Source organism: Mauremys reevesii, linkage group 2 (genome assembly GCF_016161935.1).
Source record: "Mauremys reevesii isolate NIE-2019 linkage group 2, ASM1616193v1, whole genome shotgun sequence".
NCBI classification, from domain to species: Eukaryota; Metazoa; Chordata; order Testudines; family Geoemydidae; genus Mauremys; species Mauremys reevesii.
In genome coordinates, this window is record NC_052624.1 from 74,749,656 (window position 1) to 74,767,759 (window position 18,104).

General features: G+C 43.6%; 1 protein-coding gene across 5 annotated transcripts in view; it reads right to left on the reverse strand.

The window, feature by feature from the left end:
• Window positions 1-18,104, reverse strand: part of GADL1 (glutamate decarboxylase like 1) — a 121,453-nt gene that overhangs the window by 47,613 nt on the left and 55,736 nt on the right. For all 5 annotated transcript variants that reach the window (XM_039526411.1, XM_039526410.1, XM_039526409.1 and 2 more), the window contains 2 exons: window positions 11,823-12,022; window positions 2,034-2,085 (listed from right to left, as the gene is read on the reverse strand). In XM_039526411.1, coding sequence (XP_039382345.1) covers window positions 2,034-2,085; window positions 11,823-12,022 — 252 coding nt within the window. The remainder of the gene's footprint in view (window positions 1-2,033; window positions 2,086-11,822; window positions 12,023-18,104) is intronic.

Below are 18,104 nucleotides of genomic sequence, written 5' to 3' on the forward strand. Positions count from 1 at the left end.
CTGAAGCGCGAGCTGACTAATATGGGGTTTCAATCTCAGTTCTGTTTCAGGGCAGAGGGTGCATGCAGTCAGTGGCTTATCTTCCCTTCATCAGATGCAGCATGCCTCAGTTTCCCTTCATTCACTGGGTAGGTTAACCCTCTGGCTATGTGAGAAAAACTCTACCTTTTCCAGAGTCAACAGAAGTCCAAGAAAAACTGGCTCCACTTAGCCATTTTTCACATAGTTTCCAGTCCCTCTCTGGTCTACACTGGGGGGGGGGGTCGATCTAAGGTACGCAACTTCAGCTACGTGAATAGCGTAGCTGAAGTCGAAGTACCTTAGCTCGAATTACTTACCCGTCCTCACGGCGCGGGATCGACGTCCGCAGCTCCCCCGTCGACTCTGCTACCGCCACTCGCTCCGGTGGAGTTCCGGACCCGACGGGAGCGCGTTCGGGGTTCGATATATCGCGTCTAGATGAGACGCGATATATCGAACTCCGAGAAATCGATTGCTACCCGCCATCTGGCGGGTAGTGAAGACGTACCCTCAGGGTCTGAACAATCTTATCCCTTCATGCAGCAAGTGAAGGCAAAGCTTTTCTCCCACATTCTCTAAAAGTCCCAGCCTCTAAACAATAAGCAACTACCTAATCCCACCATCAAGCTCTTTTGCCCCTGATAGTTTCCTTCATGGGCTTCCTTGCACAAACCTAAACCTTCACCCTCGGTGCAGGACTGACACTTCTGGGTCACTGGCAGCCTTTTCCCAAATGGGCAGCTTACCCCGCCTTAGGGTTCTTATTCTTCTGCAGGCCTCTTCCCACCTGTTCCTCCTTCCCACAGCCCCACCCATACTCCTGGCACCCCTTCACTGGAGGGGCTCACCAGCAGCTATGGCTGCTCTCTCCAGGTTTTTCACTCTGTAGAGGACCCCACATCAAATCTGACCTCTTTCCTGAGCTATTTTACATCCCTGCCTTCCCTTTCCCAGCACTTATTGCTGCTGAGTTGTTTACAATTCCTACCAGTTGTTCTGGACTACAAATTCCAGGACACCTGGCCACTCAAACAGGCTTGAGACAAGCCACAAAACCATCCCCAAAACCCCTTGTTACACAGGATAATCCCCCCACCACTCCCAGTGTGCTCTTTCCAAATAAGCAGAAGTTTACTGGGAAAAAATTATGTTTTCAGTTTCTTTCAGCTTCCACTCCAACCATGATAGTTAAAGCACACGTATAAGCCCACATTACAATTTTAAACAATTCATTTCTGTTTTTTTAATTCTCTTTCTACCCTTTTGCTCTTCACGTGTCTGCTGTCCCCTTTCTCCTCCTGCCCCTTTTTTCTCCCCTTATGCTTCCACCATCCTGTTACTCCCCATCTTCCTGTCTACTCTGCTCCTTCTCCCATTGCTGCTCCACACCCACACCCACACCCGCTCTGAAGATTCCTCTAAATAGACTCCCCTCCTCAATGTCCCCAGGTGCTGATCTCATTGGCCAAAGAGCTGAGCAGGGGCAGGAGTGGAGACCCCTGCTGCTCAGCACATACTCTGCAAACAGGATCTTCATCAACTTACTTTGCCATGGAGTAAATTGGAAGGAAAAAAAAGTTATCAGTAGAGCTGGTTGAAAAGTGCCAGTTGTTCTACACTGGAAATTTGGGAGTGCAGGGGAAACGGTGAAGGGGGTGGGGATTGTTTTATTTTATTTTTATTTTTTTTAAATGAAGAAGAGTTCACTCTCAGGACAGAAGTTTTAACTGAAAAATTCCAACCAGCTCTAGTTCTTAGCCATAGCTCTAGCATGGGTGGTCCTTTTGCAACCCTACCCATTGCCATACATGGGGATTACTCAAGCCATAGGTTCCAGTGCCTACACAACCCCAGAAGCAAGGGAAATGGACGGACTGATTATGTGAAATATGGACAATATGATGTGGTTTAACACTTCTGTGCATCAGCAATTTACCAAGTTTATTAAATAAGCACCCAAAATACAGACTGGCATTTGACAAAAACACAAACTCAGTTCTATAGTCACCTACCTCCAACAGAAGCTGGAATCCTTCTCTTTTCTTAATTTCATCTACTAGGTATCTGCAAGTAAACATACAATGTTTATAAGATGTAACACAAGTATAGGATATGCAGGTAGCAAAAAATTGTCTTGAACATGTCTAGATTTCTTAATAGCAGAGCTTTAAAATAGTTTCTACCTGCTGTGAAAATACAACAGTTAATGGGATAACCAGCTCCTGAAAATAAGTAAAGACTGGAGCCAAGCAGTGAGTGATGGTGTAGATCAAATGCTGCCCGCTTTCATTGGGAGCAGAAATTGGGCCTACTTGTATTAGAATTGTCTGCACAGATCTACCGATGTAGCTCCCTTTTCCGACACTGACTGGCTTGTTTCCACTTAAAATGCTGCAGCCATGTAGCTGTTCTGCTGTAGTGCTTAGTGGAAACACTATCTACATCCACACTGTTGGTACTCCACCATCCCGAGAGGCAGTAGCTGTGCTGACTGAAGGTCTCCCATCGACATAGTGCTGTCTACACTGGGAGTTAGGTCACTATAACTACGTCGCTATGGGGTACGGCTTTTCCACACCCCGGAACAACGTAGTTATACCAAGTTGCTAGTTATAAGTTGCTAGTATAGACCACGCCTGAGTTGTTCTCCACTAATAACTCACTTTCTGTTCCACAGCTGAAAGCTCTGTGCTGCTATCTCATTTCACTTCACTGCCTACTTCTGACATTTCTCTCAGCCCTGCCACTGCCCCCAATTCTTTGACTCTCTCATATTCTTTAGCAGCATGCCCCGCTGCACTGGGCCTCTCTCTCAAAAACTCCCAGTATCCTGACAGGTCCACTTTTACATAACAATATATGTCACTGATGCACAATAATCCCTGGGTATTCTCCAATAACAGTGCACTAAAATAAAATTTTCTTCTCTTTCACCAGCAGCAGAAACACACTAATATAATAAGTGAAAATAGATCTGAACCAAAATCCTGGATTCAAAAAAACCTCAAATTACAGAAATATTTGGATCTTGACCCAATTGTTACAGCAGGCACAGATCTCTACAGAATTCTAAACCGAAAGGGATGGATTTCACCTCATCTGATTGTCAGAAGACTTTGGGTGTGGATCTAAAGTTTGCAGCTCAGTTCCATCTCAAGTCATAAAGGTAGTAATTGGAGCTGTGTGTGGTAGACGCAAGTTCCATTTTGCAAAGGATTTCAAAGTTCGGCTTTGTTCCAAATTATAATGAAAACATTTTAAAATTCTCCACAAAGGAAAAAAACAAAAAAAATTGTTTTGGGTCAATCAAAACATTTCATTTTGATGAAATCGAAACTTTGCAACATTGGCTGTTTTGTATTATAATACAACATTTAAAAAAAATTAAAACAAAGGTAATTTCAAAACAAAAAAAATCTAAATATTTTGTTCCAAAAATGTTGAAATGGGACATCTCAGTACTGTCTGAACTTTTTTCCACATTTTTCTTCTGCAATGAAACAGTGGTAAAATCAACCTGATTTTGCGACATGTTTGAATTTCAACAGAGCTGCAAATTCCAGTGCAATATGGTTCCATTAAAGTTTTTCCAACTGGCTCTGGGGTTAATGCACCAAGAGTAGAGATGGTCAAACTATTCATTGTGAACACTTTGTCCACATTTTGGCTTTTTTTCCTGTTTGTGAATTGTTCAGAGTTTGAACAATTATGAATAACAGTTGAAACTATTCAGGCTGAAATTTTTTTGCACATGACCTCTTTGAAAGTTGTTCGCTCCCTGTATTTGTTATGCACTCTTACTGCTGTTTAAATAGTCACCTTAGCCACATAGTATTGTTTCTGTGCCCTAACTGGATCAGCATAACTGTAATAAGGAGGGGGAGCGCGTGATCAAGTCACCCAGTATTTGATTTTCTGCGGGAAAGGGAAGGAGCAGTTGCTGAAGTTAGAAGGAGCAACCCTGGCAGGTTTAGGGAATGTTTAGGACATTTAAAACCGTTTTTCCCCTTAGGCCACTTAAGTCAGGCCTTGCCTGAGACATCACTGCTAGAAAATTTAAACTATTGGAATATTACAGGCTAGGATCAGATTTTAAATTACAACTGACAGCCCGAGCCTTGCCGCCCACGGCTGACAGCTGGAACCCTGTGCCTGGAGCTGAAGCCAATGGTAAGCTGGAGCCGGTTTGCACCAGTTCGCAAGAACTGGTTTTAAATTTAGAAGCCGATGTAGAACCGGTTATTAAAGGGGCCGGCGGGTAGGCAAACTCCGGTCCATGGGTCTGTCCTGTCCCAGGCCCTTTAAATTGCCACCAGAGCCCCACTGCAGGAGCCCTGGGGTAGAGCTGTGGGGCCCTGGGGGCTATTTAAAAAGTCCGGTGCTCCAGCTGTCTCTGCCGCCCTGGTCCTTTAAATAGCCGTGGAAGCCCCGCCACTTCCCCAGGGCTCCTGTGGCTATTTACAGGGTCAGGGCAGTAGAAGCAGGGGAGCCCCAGGCCCTTTAAATAGCCCCCAGAGCCCAAGGCTGCTGCTGCTGCTACCACGGGAGGGCAGACGGGGGGGGTGGGGGTGGCGGCGGCACTTACCTTACAGGTTGGGCGGGAACTGGCTCTGACTCCCTCAGCCATGCCCCTTCTGCCCTAGGCCACGCCCCTTCTGGGGGCCAGAGCTGGCCCCAGTGTACCGGTAAGTCACTGGACTTACTTTCACTCCTGGTCTCAGGAGGGGGTGGTCAGGGGACAAGGAGTGAGGTGGGGGGTTGATGGGTTGCGGGTTCTGAGCGTGGCAGTCGGGGGCAGGACGTGGGTTGGGGGAGATGGGCACGTGGGGCTTGTACTCACCGCGTGGTTCCCTACCAGGTCTTCGGTAGCACTTCGGCAGCGGGGTGGGGGGGTGTCTTCACTCGTTCCGGGTGAAGGACCCGCCACCGAAATGCTGCCGAAAAAAACGGAGCAAGTTAAGACCTCCGAAGTGCCACCGAGGACCCGGTAGGGAACTGGTTACTAGGATTTTTGGGAGCTCATCACTGGCTGAAGCATGTAACTTAGGTTCCTGGGGCCTGTGGCGTGAGGTGCCAGGCAATTGCCTTGCTTGCCACTCCCTAATACTGGCTCTGTACTTGCAACCTCCTAAATCTGTTCTGTGACACTAGGTTGATAAACATTGGTCTACATAGTCTGTTTAATGTTACACACGTTACCATCTCTATTTAGCTTATGTACACATAACATCACAAAAAGAGTACAATTTTTTTAAAAAAATGCAAAAATGATAATCATTACAAAGCATTAAAATGTAACCCCCTTCCTTATTTACAGCGTATACGAACCATTACTTCTAGTAAAGAGTATCAGTTTTAAAAAAATGCAGAAATGATCTTTTCAAGTTGTAACAGCAATACTAATGGTAACAACACGTGATATGCAGAAAGTACAGTACATACCATAGTGGTAGGTACAGCAGCACTCACATTTATAATGCCTGGAAAAAAATCTGACAGTTTGCGTTGTTTCAGATGAGAGGTTCTCTTCTTCACTGTGCGATCATGGAGTTGCTTCATCAACAGCAGTTCAGAGGGGTCAGTATTGGGCTGTTGCTCCAAGTACTGAAGGAAGAGGTTTCCTGCTATTGCAGCATCACAGTGAGAATTTTTTCCCATCAATTCTTCCTCAGCAGACTCTTCAGCTGAATAGTCGCTGTCAGCATCTGGTACAGTCTATAAGATTTTGGCACCATCCAGTAATGGATGGCCAGGGTAGTTCGCATCATTTTCAAGCCAATCTGCAAGATCATCTTGGTCAACTTCTATGCAGTGAGGAAGTCTTATGGAGGAGATCCACAAATGCACTGGTCTCTTCTTCACCTGCCAAAGCTGTTGTTGCAGCTGCCCGGTGACTGTTCTGAGTGTCAGCAATAACTTCAGGCCACAGATTTTTCCTCAGTGTTTCTAAGGTTGACCTGGAGATGTCTTCCCATGCTTCTGCAACCCTGTAACTAGCATCCTTGATATTGATTTTTTTCCAGTGCTGCAACATATTGCCTTTATTCTCAGCTGCTTCATTAGACATCAGTAGTCAATTAAGATGATCCTATTGATAGCGTTGTTTTAGACTTTCCAGCATGCCTTGGTCCATAGGCTGCACAGAGAAGTTACATTTGGAGGGAGAAAAAAAAAACCCAGAAGATCAGGTCATCTTGGGAGGTGAGCCCTCTGTCATCAGGGTGAGCGACTGCATTGTCCAGCAATAAGATAGCTTTCAATGGGATGCTGTTTTTGTTCACATGAGCTCGCATGCTTGGAACAAAAGTTTTAAAAAACTCAATCATGAAACAAAACATTGTTCATCCATGTTTTTCCTTGTGATTTGTAGAGGACAGGCAAAGCATCCATTTTTGCATTTTTAAGCACACATGGATTCATTGCTTTACCAATGATAATTAATGGGAGCTCGTATGTGCCACTAGCATTAGCACAGGCCAGGGCTGTCAAATGTTCTTTGCTCCATTTGTAGCCAGGCGCAGATCTTTCCATTCTGGCAGCAAGTCCCGTCACAGTTGTAAATCTGTTCCAGTGACAAGTTGTGCTCAGCTAAGATACTTGCCTTTTTTTTTTTTATAATCAGAAATAACTCCTGAATCAGCAGACAGCTTTTCCCTGGTGACTGTTAGTTGTCGGATGTCGTGATGCTTTTTAAACTGACCGAGCCAGCCCTGACTAGCAGAGAAACATGTGTCTCCTTCTAAACCCTAATGAAAGCCTTAAGCCTTCTCGCATAGTGAAGGACCACTAATAGGAATGCCTTTCTCTCGCGCCTGTATAAACCACAGATAAAGGGCTTCATTTAGACCAGCATTGTTCAGTTGCTTCATGGTCTTCCAGTATGCAGAGTTATTCACGCAATATTTAAGAATTTCCTCTGCATTGTGTTTGATGTCCAGTACTGTGCTTTATCCAATGCTATAATTTTGGGGTATTTTTGCTAGTGACTCTCCTTTTTTTTATTTTATTAATAATCTCTAATTTAGCATCCAATGACAGCACTACGCGTTTTTGCTTAGTAGTGTCAATAATTTACAAGACTGAAAACATGGCATGCGATGGAGGTGATGTCAGTGTCCCATGATCCTGTGTATGCGTGGGTGGTTCGGTTAATAAGAGCCGCATAATGGAGGTTTGGATAAACTGGGTTCTATGGTAATTATATGTTGCCATATTCACACAAAGTAATCACATTTAACATTTGCATGCACAGCCCCAGCTGCAAAGGTTGCAGCCAAATCTCTGTCAGGCCTATTTAATTGCTTCTGAGACTATGTCTACAATATCACTTATGTTGGCATAACCTATGTCACTCAGGGGTATGAATAAGCCACCCCCCTGAGCGACATAAACTACACCGACTTAAGCGCCAGCATTGACAGCACTCTGACGAGGGAGAGCTTCTCCCGCTGACACAGATGCTGCCACTCGTTGGGGGTGGATTAATAAAGCTGATGGGAGAGGGCTACACTAGCGGAGAGGATCGATCTAAGATACGCAACTTCAGCTACGCTATTCACGTAGCTGAAGTTGAAGTATCTTAGTTCGACTTACCTGGCCGTCCTCACGGCGGTGAGTCGACTGGTGTGGCTCCACTGTCGACGCCGCTTACTCTTCCTGCCGAGGTGGAGTACGGGCATCAATTCGCAGATCCGGCAGGTAGTATAGACGTACCCTAAGAGCAGCTACATGAGGGAGCTTACAGCGGCACTGCTGCATCGGTGTAAGCTCTCTAGTGTAGCGATAGCCTGAGTAAAGGCACTAGGTAAGGGGTATTGTGCTGCCCTGGCTGTGGATGGAGCTGTTGCATACTCCTATCTGTCTTGTTTAACTGCACTGGCTCCAGGGCACTGGCCTGCAGTTTGGAGAACACTGTTCCCATGGCACTGTATTGTTGTTAATCGCTGCATCCCATTCCACACACAGCAATATTCCATACATCTAGCTACCCACTGCTTTTATTGAATGTACTTTATCTCCTGTTTGCTCTGTCAGCAACTGCAAATTAGTAATGCCAGCATGAGTCTATATATGCAGTCAGCATGATCAGACCCCACCAAAGTCCTTTTGTCCAGATTCTGGCCAGGGTCTGGGAATTCTTCAATAAATCTGTCCGTTTGTTGTGATACTTAGGCATTTTTCTGCTTGTAACTGCTTTTACTGGTTATCGCCACATACAGTGAGCACAATAGAGGGAGGGAGAAATCTGTCAAAACACCAACTTTGGGCCCTGTGTACATGCCAGGAGAAAGTCCCAGTATGGGCACCACCAGCACAGCTTCATTGTCACAGCCTGGCACTTTAGCGGAGATCCTGCAGAGATTGTTTATCCAGGGGCTCAATAAAGAATACCTTAGAGAGAATACGTTTTTCAAAGCAGAGCGTGGGGAGTTGCCGTGTTGTTTGTGGTTAACAAGACCTGTGCATGTGACTCATTACCCTTAGTGTATATCCATATAAGCTGATTGCCATGACAAAGTGCTGATGCCAGCTCTGAATGCTGTATCTAGCTACATGCTGCTGAGATCCTTCCACCCGTCTTATCAAAACAAAGCCAGCATTGAATCTCTCTTTCAATGTCCATTTAGATCAGCAGTTACCGTTAGCATTATAGTTTGCCACCTGGCCACCGTGATCAACCACAGTAACGCTCAGGTTGACAAAGCTAAGCAAAGAATAAAAAAGATGCTTTACCATTATTGCACCAAGGATTAGACTGTTTTTATTATGGGATGGCTATGAGGCTAGTTAGCAAACTGGGCAAAGACCAACCATGTCTCTGGAGGAGATTTTTTTGTGGACTCAAGTGGAACAAGTTTAGTGACCCTGACTACTGGCTGGATGACATTTTTCCATATCATAAAACTACAGCGCCGAGCACAACAAACAATCTGCTCAGGAGAGGTCCTAGACTGGAATAGCCCATGTTCCCTCATTCATTTAAAAAACAACTTCACACAAAAACACAACAACACTTCCCTTTTTTGGATTACCTAAAATGAGATCATCTTGTTTTTGAAAGATGTTAGCAATTTTAAAAGGTGTTAGCAATATAGTTAGCACTGCAAAATAGTTCTCTCACCCATGGCTAGCATTTTGTTTTTTTGTTTTTTAACCACCCACTGAAACAAGATTAAAAATGGTGTATGACTGACTGACATCTGATGTTTCTCTGACCACTGTCCATGGCCAAAAAAGGCAGCCACTAGAAAATCCATCATTCTCGATTTTTAATGTCCGGTCCATTTGGCACCAGTGGTGTAATTTTCTCCCTACATCTTTCCATGGTTGACAGTGGAAATGTTTATTATCATCCCTTGACTGTGGAATCACAGAAGGAGCAGAGTCCTAGTTCGACAACTTCATAACAGAGCAGAAAAAACAAGTATTTGAAATTACTAACACCACAGAAAATGAGGGGGAGCCAGTACTGAATGAAGCTAGGTTTCAGGCAGAGGGGTATCTTTAGAAAAGGAATCAGACAGAGGTGACAGAAACTGTGGAAAGAAAGGAATCTAATTCTTTGCCACCAGGACCAAATGTAAAGAAAATAATCTCCAAAGTGATCAGTTGAGCACTCTATTCTAAGTATTTTAAAAGTAAGTCCCTTCAAGTAAATAGCTCAGGAGCACTCTGATCTGATCTAAACTAATGCTATGAAAACATGATTCACCTCTAAAAAAAGGAAGAAATCAATTCAATGGCCAATGGGCAGAGTTTGATGCAAAGGGAATACAGAATAGCAATCAGATTAAAAACCTTTGCAACTCTGCCTGGCAGTGGAAAAATTCTTGCCCTCAAATGGTAAGGTCAATGGACTAGCTCCAGAATTAATCCAGGTCATATTCAGGAACACTAAAATATCATCTCTGCAGCATCAAAGTAAACCCTACTGTAACAGCAAGAAAAAGGCTGCACAGCTGGTCATGTAGTTAAGAAATCTGGCTTAGTGCTCAGGGAAACTGATGTCTCAGCTACCAAATGCCTGTTCCACGCAAAGTCAAAATAGCAAAGCAACTACTGTACAGAATATCACTGCTAGCTGTTATCTGATTAAGGCAATTTCATTAAAAAACAAAACAAAAATTTTACCCACACTGTCACTTAGAAACACCACCAGCTAAATCCTAACTATCAAAGAGGGTATCGATCCCGCCATTAATCTGTACATTCTCAGTCAGATGACCTGCGCCAGTGACCTTGATGTGGCTGAATCTGTCTACTGATAGCAGAAGGAACTGATGCGCTCTGTATACATATATCAACAGAGGGCCCTGAAGTGCACACAAGACTGCAATTTACTCAAAAGACTCTAGGGACATTTAAGCAGCAAAATCACGACAGTGGATTTAGTTTTTAATGAATTCCCTCTAGCGCCACCTTTTTTCTTTTATAATACATATATTTTTATGGAATTAATGTTTTAGCTTTTTCTTTATATGAAGTTTTGAAGAGGACCTGTCCCTTTAATTTGCACCATGGTAAATGCTAGGGTATTACTCTCTCTGACATGGTATTTGGCATCAAATTAAAAATAAAATAATATTAACATAGGGCTGATTAGTCTTATTAATATCTATTATTTGTATTTTGAAGCCAAGGAGTGCCAGTCATGGATCAGGACCCTATTATGCTAGGCACTGTACAAAAAGAAAAGGATTTTTTTTAAACAAATTATTTTAAAAAGGTCAGTATCCATGCAAAATAACCCATATAAATAATTCTCTTCCCAGAGCCTCTGGCAAACCATCTTGGAAGTGCTTATTGAGGAAGAATTTTACACAGTGCACAATGATCTCGTGGGACTTACTGCTACAAGACAGAGCTCAAGAACTTAGTAAGGTTCAAAATTAAAAAGAATTGAAAATTTATAAGGATAACAAGAACATGCAAAGATACACTATTAGAGAGGTTTTGAAGGGATGCTTCAAGGAAGAAGCCAACCTCTAATTAATGGGGCTTAGGAAGAAAAATTCCCTGTGGGCCACGTATTCCATAAAATCCTGCTGTAGGGTTTCTTGCACGTTCCTCTGAGGCACACGATACAGGCCACCAATGGAGTATAGACTTAATGGGGCACTTGTGTGATCCATTATGGTAATCCCAACCTTCATTTCTAAATCCAGGTTCTGCACCTGACTTTCAAGAACATTATGGATCATGCTCAAACATATATTTTAAAAACAAAGCATTAATTTCAAATGCCTCTTGGAAGCACTTGCAAATGCTAGAGTGGTGGGATTTCTTGGCTGCTGCAAGGAGAGAAGCCACAGATGCTAACTTTAAAAAATGATGGCACTCTACAGATTAAAACCTTGCCTGCACCAGGGAGTTTTAGGGGAAGGGGAGGAAAACCCACTCTCCCTACAGGTACTGCCACCAAATTGGTGGCATAAAAGAGCCATAAAGGAATGGTAAATTCACCTCCAGCTGGATACAGCACAGAATCTGGCCCATTGTGTTTTGATATTAATGAAAAACAGCAGCGTCGTTTCTAAATTAGATATCTGAAATAAGAAGGGCGTTCTTCACTGGACCACATCAGTTTCCAGAAGATCACCTTTAGGCCTAATACAGATTGATGGTATCCCTTTAAATTGGACCCTGAACTTCATTTTATCCCTAATTTATCAATTATTATTAGATTATTTTAAAGTTACAAAGGTTTAACTGGTTTCAGGATAGACAGTGTGCGGTGACATTGTTATGGAAGTTTCAGTCAATTAAAACAAAAAAACCCATTCAAATTTGAGATCAGGTACCTAGCTAAGGCAAGGGCTCTGTTTACTCGTTCCTCAAGTCCTGTAGTTCCCAATGCCTTCCACGTCATCCAGAATTTAAATGCATCTGGTCTTCTGCTACACTGGATAGACTTGTCTCCTGTGTCGTAGCTGACATCATAGAACTTGTCCTGCTGGAAAAGGTAGGAGGCCTTGGCAGAGTAGCATTTCTTAAGCAGGTCCTATTTTAAAATAAAATAAAAGTTTAGACTGCTGCTGTGCATTTAAAAAAAACCCTTGAGTTTTATAAGCAACATTATAAATAGGAAATTAACTTGCACTATTTTCTTTGTGCCAAACTTTTACTGAAAAAAAAACAACATGGAATGAACCCAAGCATGGAGGATGCATGCAAGGCCCTCCTTATTACTTAAGAACACTGGATGAAACCCTGGCCCCTATGAAGCCAATGGGAGTTTTGCCATTGATCCCAATGGGACCAGGATTTCACCCCATATTGCCAATGATGGGTTGTGGGCTGTGGAAGAGTTTTCTGTATCAGCCCCAAAGAGGCCATGGGAGCAGGTGAAAAGAAGAGCCACTGGATCTGTATTTACACTGTGAGCTAGTTGCCCAAATATATACAGTGTCGGCCTGCTGCTGCCATACTTGCAGTCCATAGGCTGGAAGAGCAGTCCCAGAGGAGGTGCTTTGCAGCCAGGAGTGCTGGAACAATTTGTATAGTGGGGTGCTGAGAGCCATTGATCCAAACTGTAAACCCTGAAAAGGATGGAAACCACTTCAAGTCAGAGGATGCGGCAGCACCCCCAGAAACCCTAGTTCCAGCACCTATGTTTGCAGCCCTGTGGCCTGCCTGTGGATAAAGGGGTAGCTGAATCCAATCTGGCCTGCTCCAACAGAGTTCCTTACGTATACTCCAATTACTTGGGGCTTATGAGGTGGGGTGGATTTCATCCCAAATTTCAGATTCACCCCCCCCTCCCCAAAACACTGGACAACCTCTAATGATTTAAGCATAGATTATTCATTTGGTACAATAAAAATACACCAAGCAGAGTATCAATACAGCACCATTTTTAGTCTCCTAAGAGATTTCTGTCACTCTTCACATTTAAAAGTAGCATGCAGGAAATTATTTTATTGCATCATAATTCCAGTTTTGAAATGAAAGCATTTTATGCAAAAATTCGTATGCTCTGACTCTCAAGACTAATTCAGTAGAGACTGTCCAAACAGAGATGAGTGGTGAAAAAGAAGCCACAATAGAATCATAGAATCATAGAACTTAAGATCAGAAGGGACCATTATGATCATCTAGTCTGACCTCCCACAAGATGCAGGCCACAAAACCTGACCCACCCACTCCTGAAATAATTTTCTCTCTTGACTCAGCTGTTGAAGTCCCCAAATCCTGATTTAAAGACTTCAAGTAGCAGATAATCCTCCAGCAAGCGACCCCTGCCCCATGCTGCGGAGGAAGGCAAAAAACCTCCAGGGCCACTGCCAATCTACCCTGGAGGAAAATTCCTTCCCGACCCCAAATATGGCGGTCAGCTGTACCCCGAGCATGCGGGCAAGACTCTCCAGCCAGACACTCAGGAAAAAGACTTTCAATATCCCAACATTGACCCTCGGTACTAATTACCAGTGGTCGCACGTTATTGACCTATTGACTAAATCACGTTATCCTATCAAACCATTCCCTCCATAAACTTATCCAGCTTAATCTTAAAGCCAGAGAGGTCCTTTGCCCCCACTGTTTCCCTTGGTAGGCTGTTCCAGAATTTCACTCCCCTGATGGTTAGAAACCTTCGTCTAATTTCAAGCCTAAACTTCCCGACTGCCAATTTATATCCATTTGTTCTTGTGTCCACATTAGTACTGAGCTGAAATAATTCCTCTCCCTCCCTGGTATTTATCCCTCTGATATATTTAAAGAGAGCAATCATATCTCCTCTCAACCCTCTTTTGGTTAAGGAAAACAAACCGAGCTCCTCAAGTCTCCTTTCATACGACAGGCTTTCCATTCCTCGGATCATTCTAGTGGCCCTCCTTTGTACCCGTTCCAGTTTGAATTCATCCTTTTTAAACATGGGAGACCAAAACTGCACACAGTACTCCAAATGAGGTCTCACCAACGCCTTGTATAACGGGACTAGCACCTCCTTATCTCTACTAGAAATACCTCGCCTAATGCATCCCAAGACCGCATTAGCTTTTTTAACGGCCACATCACATTGCCGACTCATAGTCATCCTGCGATCAACCAGGACTCCGAGGTCCTTCTCCTCTTCTGTTACTTCCAACTGGTGCGTCCCCAGCTTATAACTAAAATTCCTGTTAGTCATCCCTAAATGCATAACCTTACACTTCTCACTATTGAATTTCATCCTATTACTAATACTCCAGTTTACAAGGTCATCCAAATCTCCCTGGAGGATATCCCGATCCTTCTCCAAATTGGCAATACCTCCCAACTTCGTGTCATCCGCAAACTTTATCAGCCCACTCCTACTTTTGGTTCCGAGGTCAGTGATAAATAGATTGAATAAGATCGGACCCAAAACCGAACCTTGAGTTCTGTAAAGGGATTGGACAAAGAATGAAGCCACATCATTCATAAGAGGAGAATGGGTTGTTGTAGGATTATGGGGTACAAAATATGACAAAAGACACAAGCTTACAAATGGAGCGGTGGAGGAAATAAAGGCAGCATTAAAGGAGAGGGGAGTTGGAAGAAGGTAGGTCACAAGGTGGGAAGTAGGAGGAAAGGAGAGCTGTGATGCAGCAGGCACAGAGCTGAGCAGAGCCTGGAAGATTCGGACAAGGGGTTTAAAACTAAAGTGCAATGAGACTAGATGCTAGTGAAATGTCTCGAGGAAGGGGTGCCATAGAGCAACAGGAGAAGAAGATGATTTTAAAGGCAGAAATTTGGATGGCCAAAGAGAGCAGAGATAGGGATAAGCAGAAAGGAGAAGGTTGCAGCATTTGAGACAGTGAGGAATGGACAGATTTGATGAATACTGCAAAGGAAGAAGCAAGAGCCAGGATGTAGGAGGAAATGGAAAAGAAGTTGAAGATGGCCGTAAGGTTGTGCATTTACATGACAAAGGAGGGTAGTAGAGTTGTCAATAATTGAGGGGGGTGGAACTAGTGGAGGATTTTGGATGAACGAAACCATTCAATTAAGAATGCATATAGAGTAAAAGTTTGGCTACAGAATTTAATCTGGATTTGCCACTCTGTGTTTACGTGGCAGCCACACTGCATGTGTTCTAAGTAGATCATGAAGCCTATAAACATGAAACCTTGCTGCTCATGGAGAGAACACAATCCATTTTTTAAATTTCAGTGTGGATTGACTGAAGGTATATTTCATATTTCATTTCTCTACATCTGTTGCAAGTTTGACTGTGAAATGGTACAAGGTGTCTGACAGAAACTTTTACGAAAAGCATTATTTCTGTAACAGAACGTACAGGTTTTAATCTGCATTCCAATGCATCACAGATAACTCTCTTGAACTGGTAATAAAATAGAAGAAAATATGTCAATACAAAATCCAAGGGATATAAAAGTGATATGAGTTATCTACTGGCATACGTAGAATAAAATCTGTTGGGAGAATGAGGGAATAATAAAAGGGAACAACATTCCTCATTTCAAGTCACTATGTCTTCCTCCTTCTCTCCTTGTTCCTTCAATTCCCCTTCAAACATTGGGCTATGGTCTTGATTGAGGGGCACAAAAAGGGAAAGCATTCAAGGAGGTGTGTGTGGGGACTGGACACTATCAATACCACTAGCTTCCCAGAGGGACCAGCAAATCACCAGCCCGTCTCACCTCCTTAGCAGCCAGCAAAATTGACATTATAGGGAGGAAGCTCATGCCATCACCTTGGAAAGAGTGATACCGTGGCTGCTCTCCCCTTACACTCCTCAGAATGGTAAGGCTCCTCCTCCATACCCACAAGTTGGAGCAGTGGGTGGAAAACCACAACTGGGCCCTACATTTGTGAGATTTAAGAAAGCATCCTCTATCCTTTTAGGAGACTGGAAGACATGGTGACAAAGGCAAGAAGATGGAATCTCAAATCAAACAAAAGGTCAGACACTGAGCCTTTTCCAATCCCTAACGTTTCTTACAGTCTTATGTTATTCTGAGTGGTCCCACACCTGCTACAGTAATCTGCCTGCACAGCCATTGCATCACATTAAGTCAGTTTTGAAAAGAAAGCTTGCTCTCATAGGTGGACATCTAAGTCAACCAGCAGAGCAGGTAGTGCTACAGCTTGAAAAAGAAGTAGTGGTCTTAAAAAAAAAAGATGTGTTGTTTGGTTTGGCTCCTACAGATATAGTGTTTCAGCTGTGAAGGTGAGGCAGGGATGGACACCGAGTTATCAAAATATTACATAGCTGCATTGCAGAGGACGTAAAGAAGCAGAACCTACAGCAGAGCCAGTCTCCAGGCAATCTGAGGAGCGGAGCCGGCCTGTGGTAGGCTGCTTCGTTGGCGATAAGAGTCAGCAGACCAGCTCTTAAAACCAGCAGCAGAAGTTTGGTGGCTGCTCAAAGCATTCACCCATGACTGTGATAGCTCCGGGCTTGGAAACAGCCCTGCCCCTGCTTTGCCTCACTCCATGTAACCTGGCTCTGGCCATGGCTCCAATTACTGACTTCTGGCTCCTGCTGTAGCCACCAGGGCTCACTCCAAATCTAACCACCAGGCACAATCACCCACATCCTACTCTCTGACAGAGAGCATCAGAGGATATTAGTTCCCCTCATGTCATTCCTTCCTATGGGAAATTATTATGTCTATCACAAAAAGACCTAACATGGTGTGTAATGTTACTGCAAGCCATGGAAGATCACTTGAGATATTGCTATAACCAGAACTGAACAGCTTCATAATTGAATATGTCAGACTGCAAACACAGCAGGTGTTTAAAAAGTAGTCCTATCTACTTGGAGTAAATGCTAATTCCTGGGAATGTTACTCAGAAGAACAGAGTGATGAATTCATGGGTGGAAAAAATGAAACTTATTTCACTCTATCAGTGTATGCAAGCAAAAACAGAAGAGGTATTGCCACCTATCGCTCCCCAGAAATACCGGTGAGCCATCTCTTTTCCACCTACCTATCCTGCTGATGCACTAGTGCAATGTACTGAAGTAATTCTGCTGAACACAGCACCTCCTGTCAATCTGTGACAGCACAAACTAAGTCGTCCTTCAGCTGATTTTTATGCAGCATAGCACATCACTGGGACAGGCAGACAGAGAAGAAACCAAACCATATGGAAGATATGGAAGGGATGAAAGAAACATGCCTGCACAATGCAGTGAACAATGGGGAGAGGCAAAAGAGCAGTGGTTCATAGAATCATAGAATTCAAGATCAGAAGGGACCATTATGATCATCTAGTCTGACCTCCTGCAAGATGCAGGCCACATAAGCCGATCCACCCACCTCAGCAAGCCACCCCCCCCCCCCCATGCTGGGAGGAAGAAAAAAAAAAAAAAACCCATTGCCAATCTTCCTGGGAAAAAAAATTTTCCTCCCCAAAACCCAAATAGCTGAAACCCAGAGCCCGAGCATGCAAGCACCAGCCCTCACCCAAAAAAAAAAAAATATATATATCACACACCATACCATTTGTACTATTTACCAGTGTGGCACTTAATTGACCTATTGACTAAGCCCTATATCCTATCATCTCTCATCCAACATATTACTTATCTTAATCTTAAAGTCATGGAGGTCCCCCCCCCACCTTTTTCTCGGTAGCTGTTCCAGTATTTGCACCCCTGATGGTTAGAAACCTTCGTCTAATTTCAAGCCTGAATTTCCTGACTGACAATTTATATCCGTTTGTCCTAAGTTGACCTAAAATTTAGTGCAAATGAAGGAAACATTTAGCCCTAACTGTTTCATAGAATCATAGACTATCAGGGTTGGAAGGAATCTCAGGAGATCATCTAGCTCAACCCCCTGCTCAAAGCAGGACCAATCCCCAAACAGATTTTTATCCCATATCCCTAAATAGCCCCCTCAAGGATTGAACTGGCAATGCTGGGTTTAGCAGGCCAATGCTCAAACCACTGAGCTATCCCTCCAACCCCTGTTTAATGAATGCCACCTAAAGACTAAATACTGCTCCCATCCAAATGGATGAGAGTTTTGCACGGACTTTGATGGGAGCAAGATCAGTCTCCAAGTGCTTGAGACCACTTCATCCTGCATCTGTGTGACTGAGCAGCTTTCTTCATAATCGAAATCAAATAAGTTACAGGAACACCA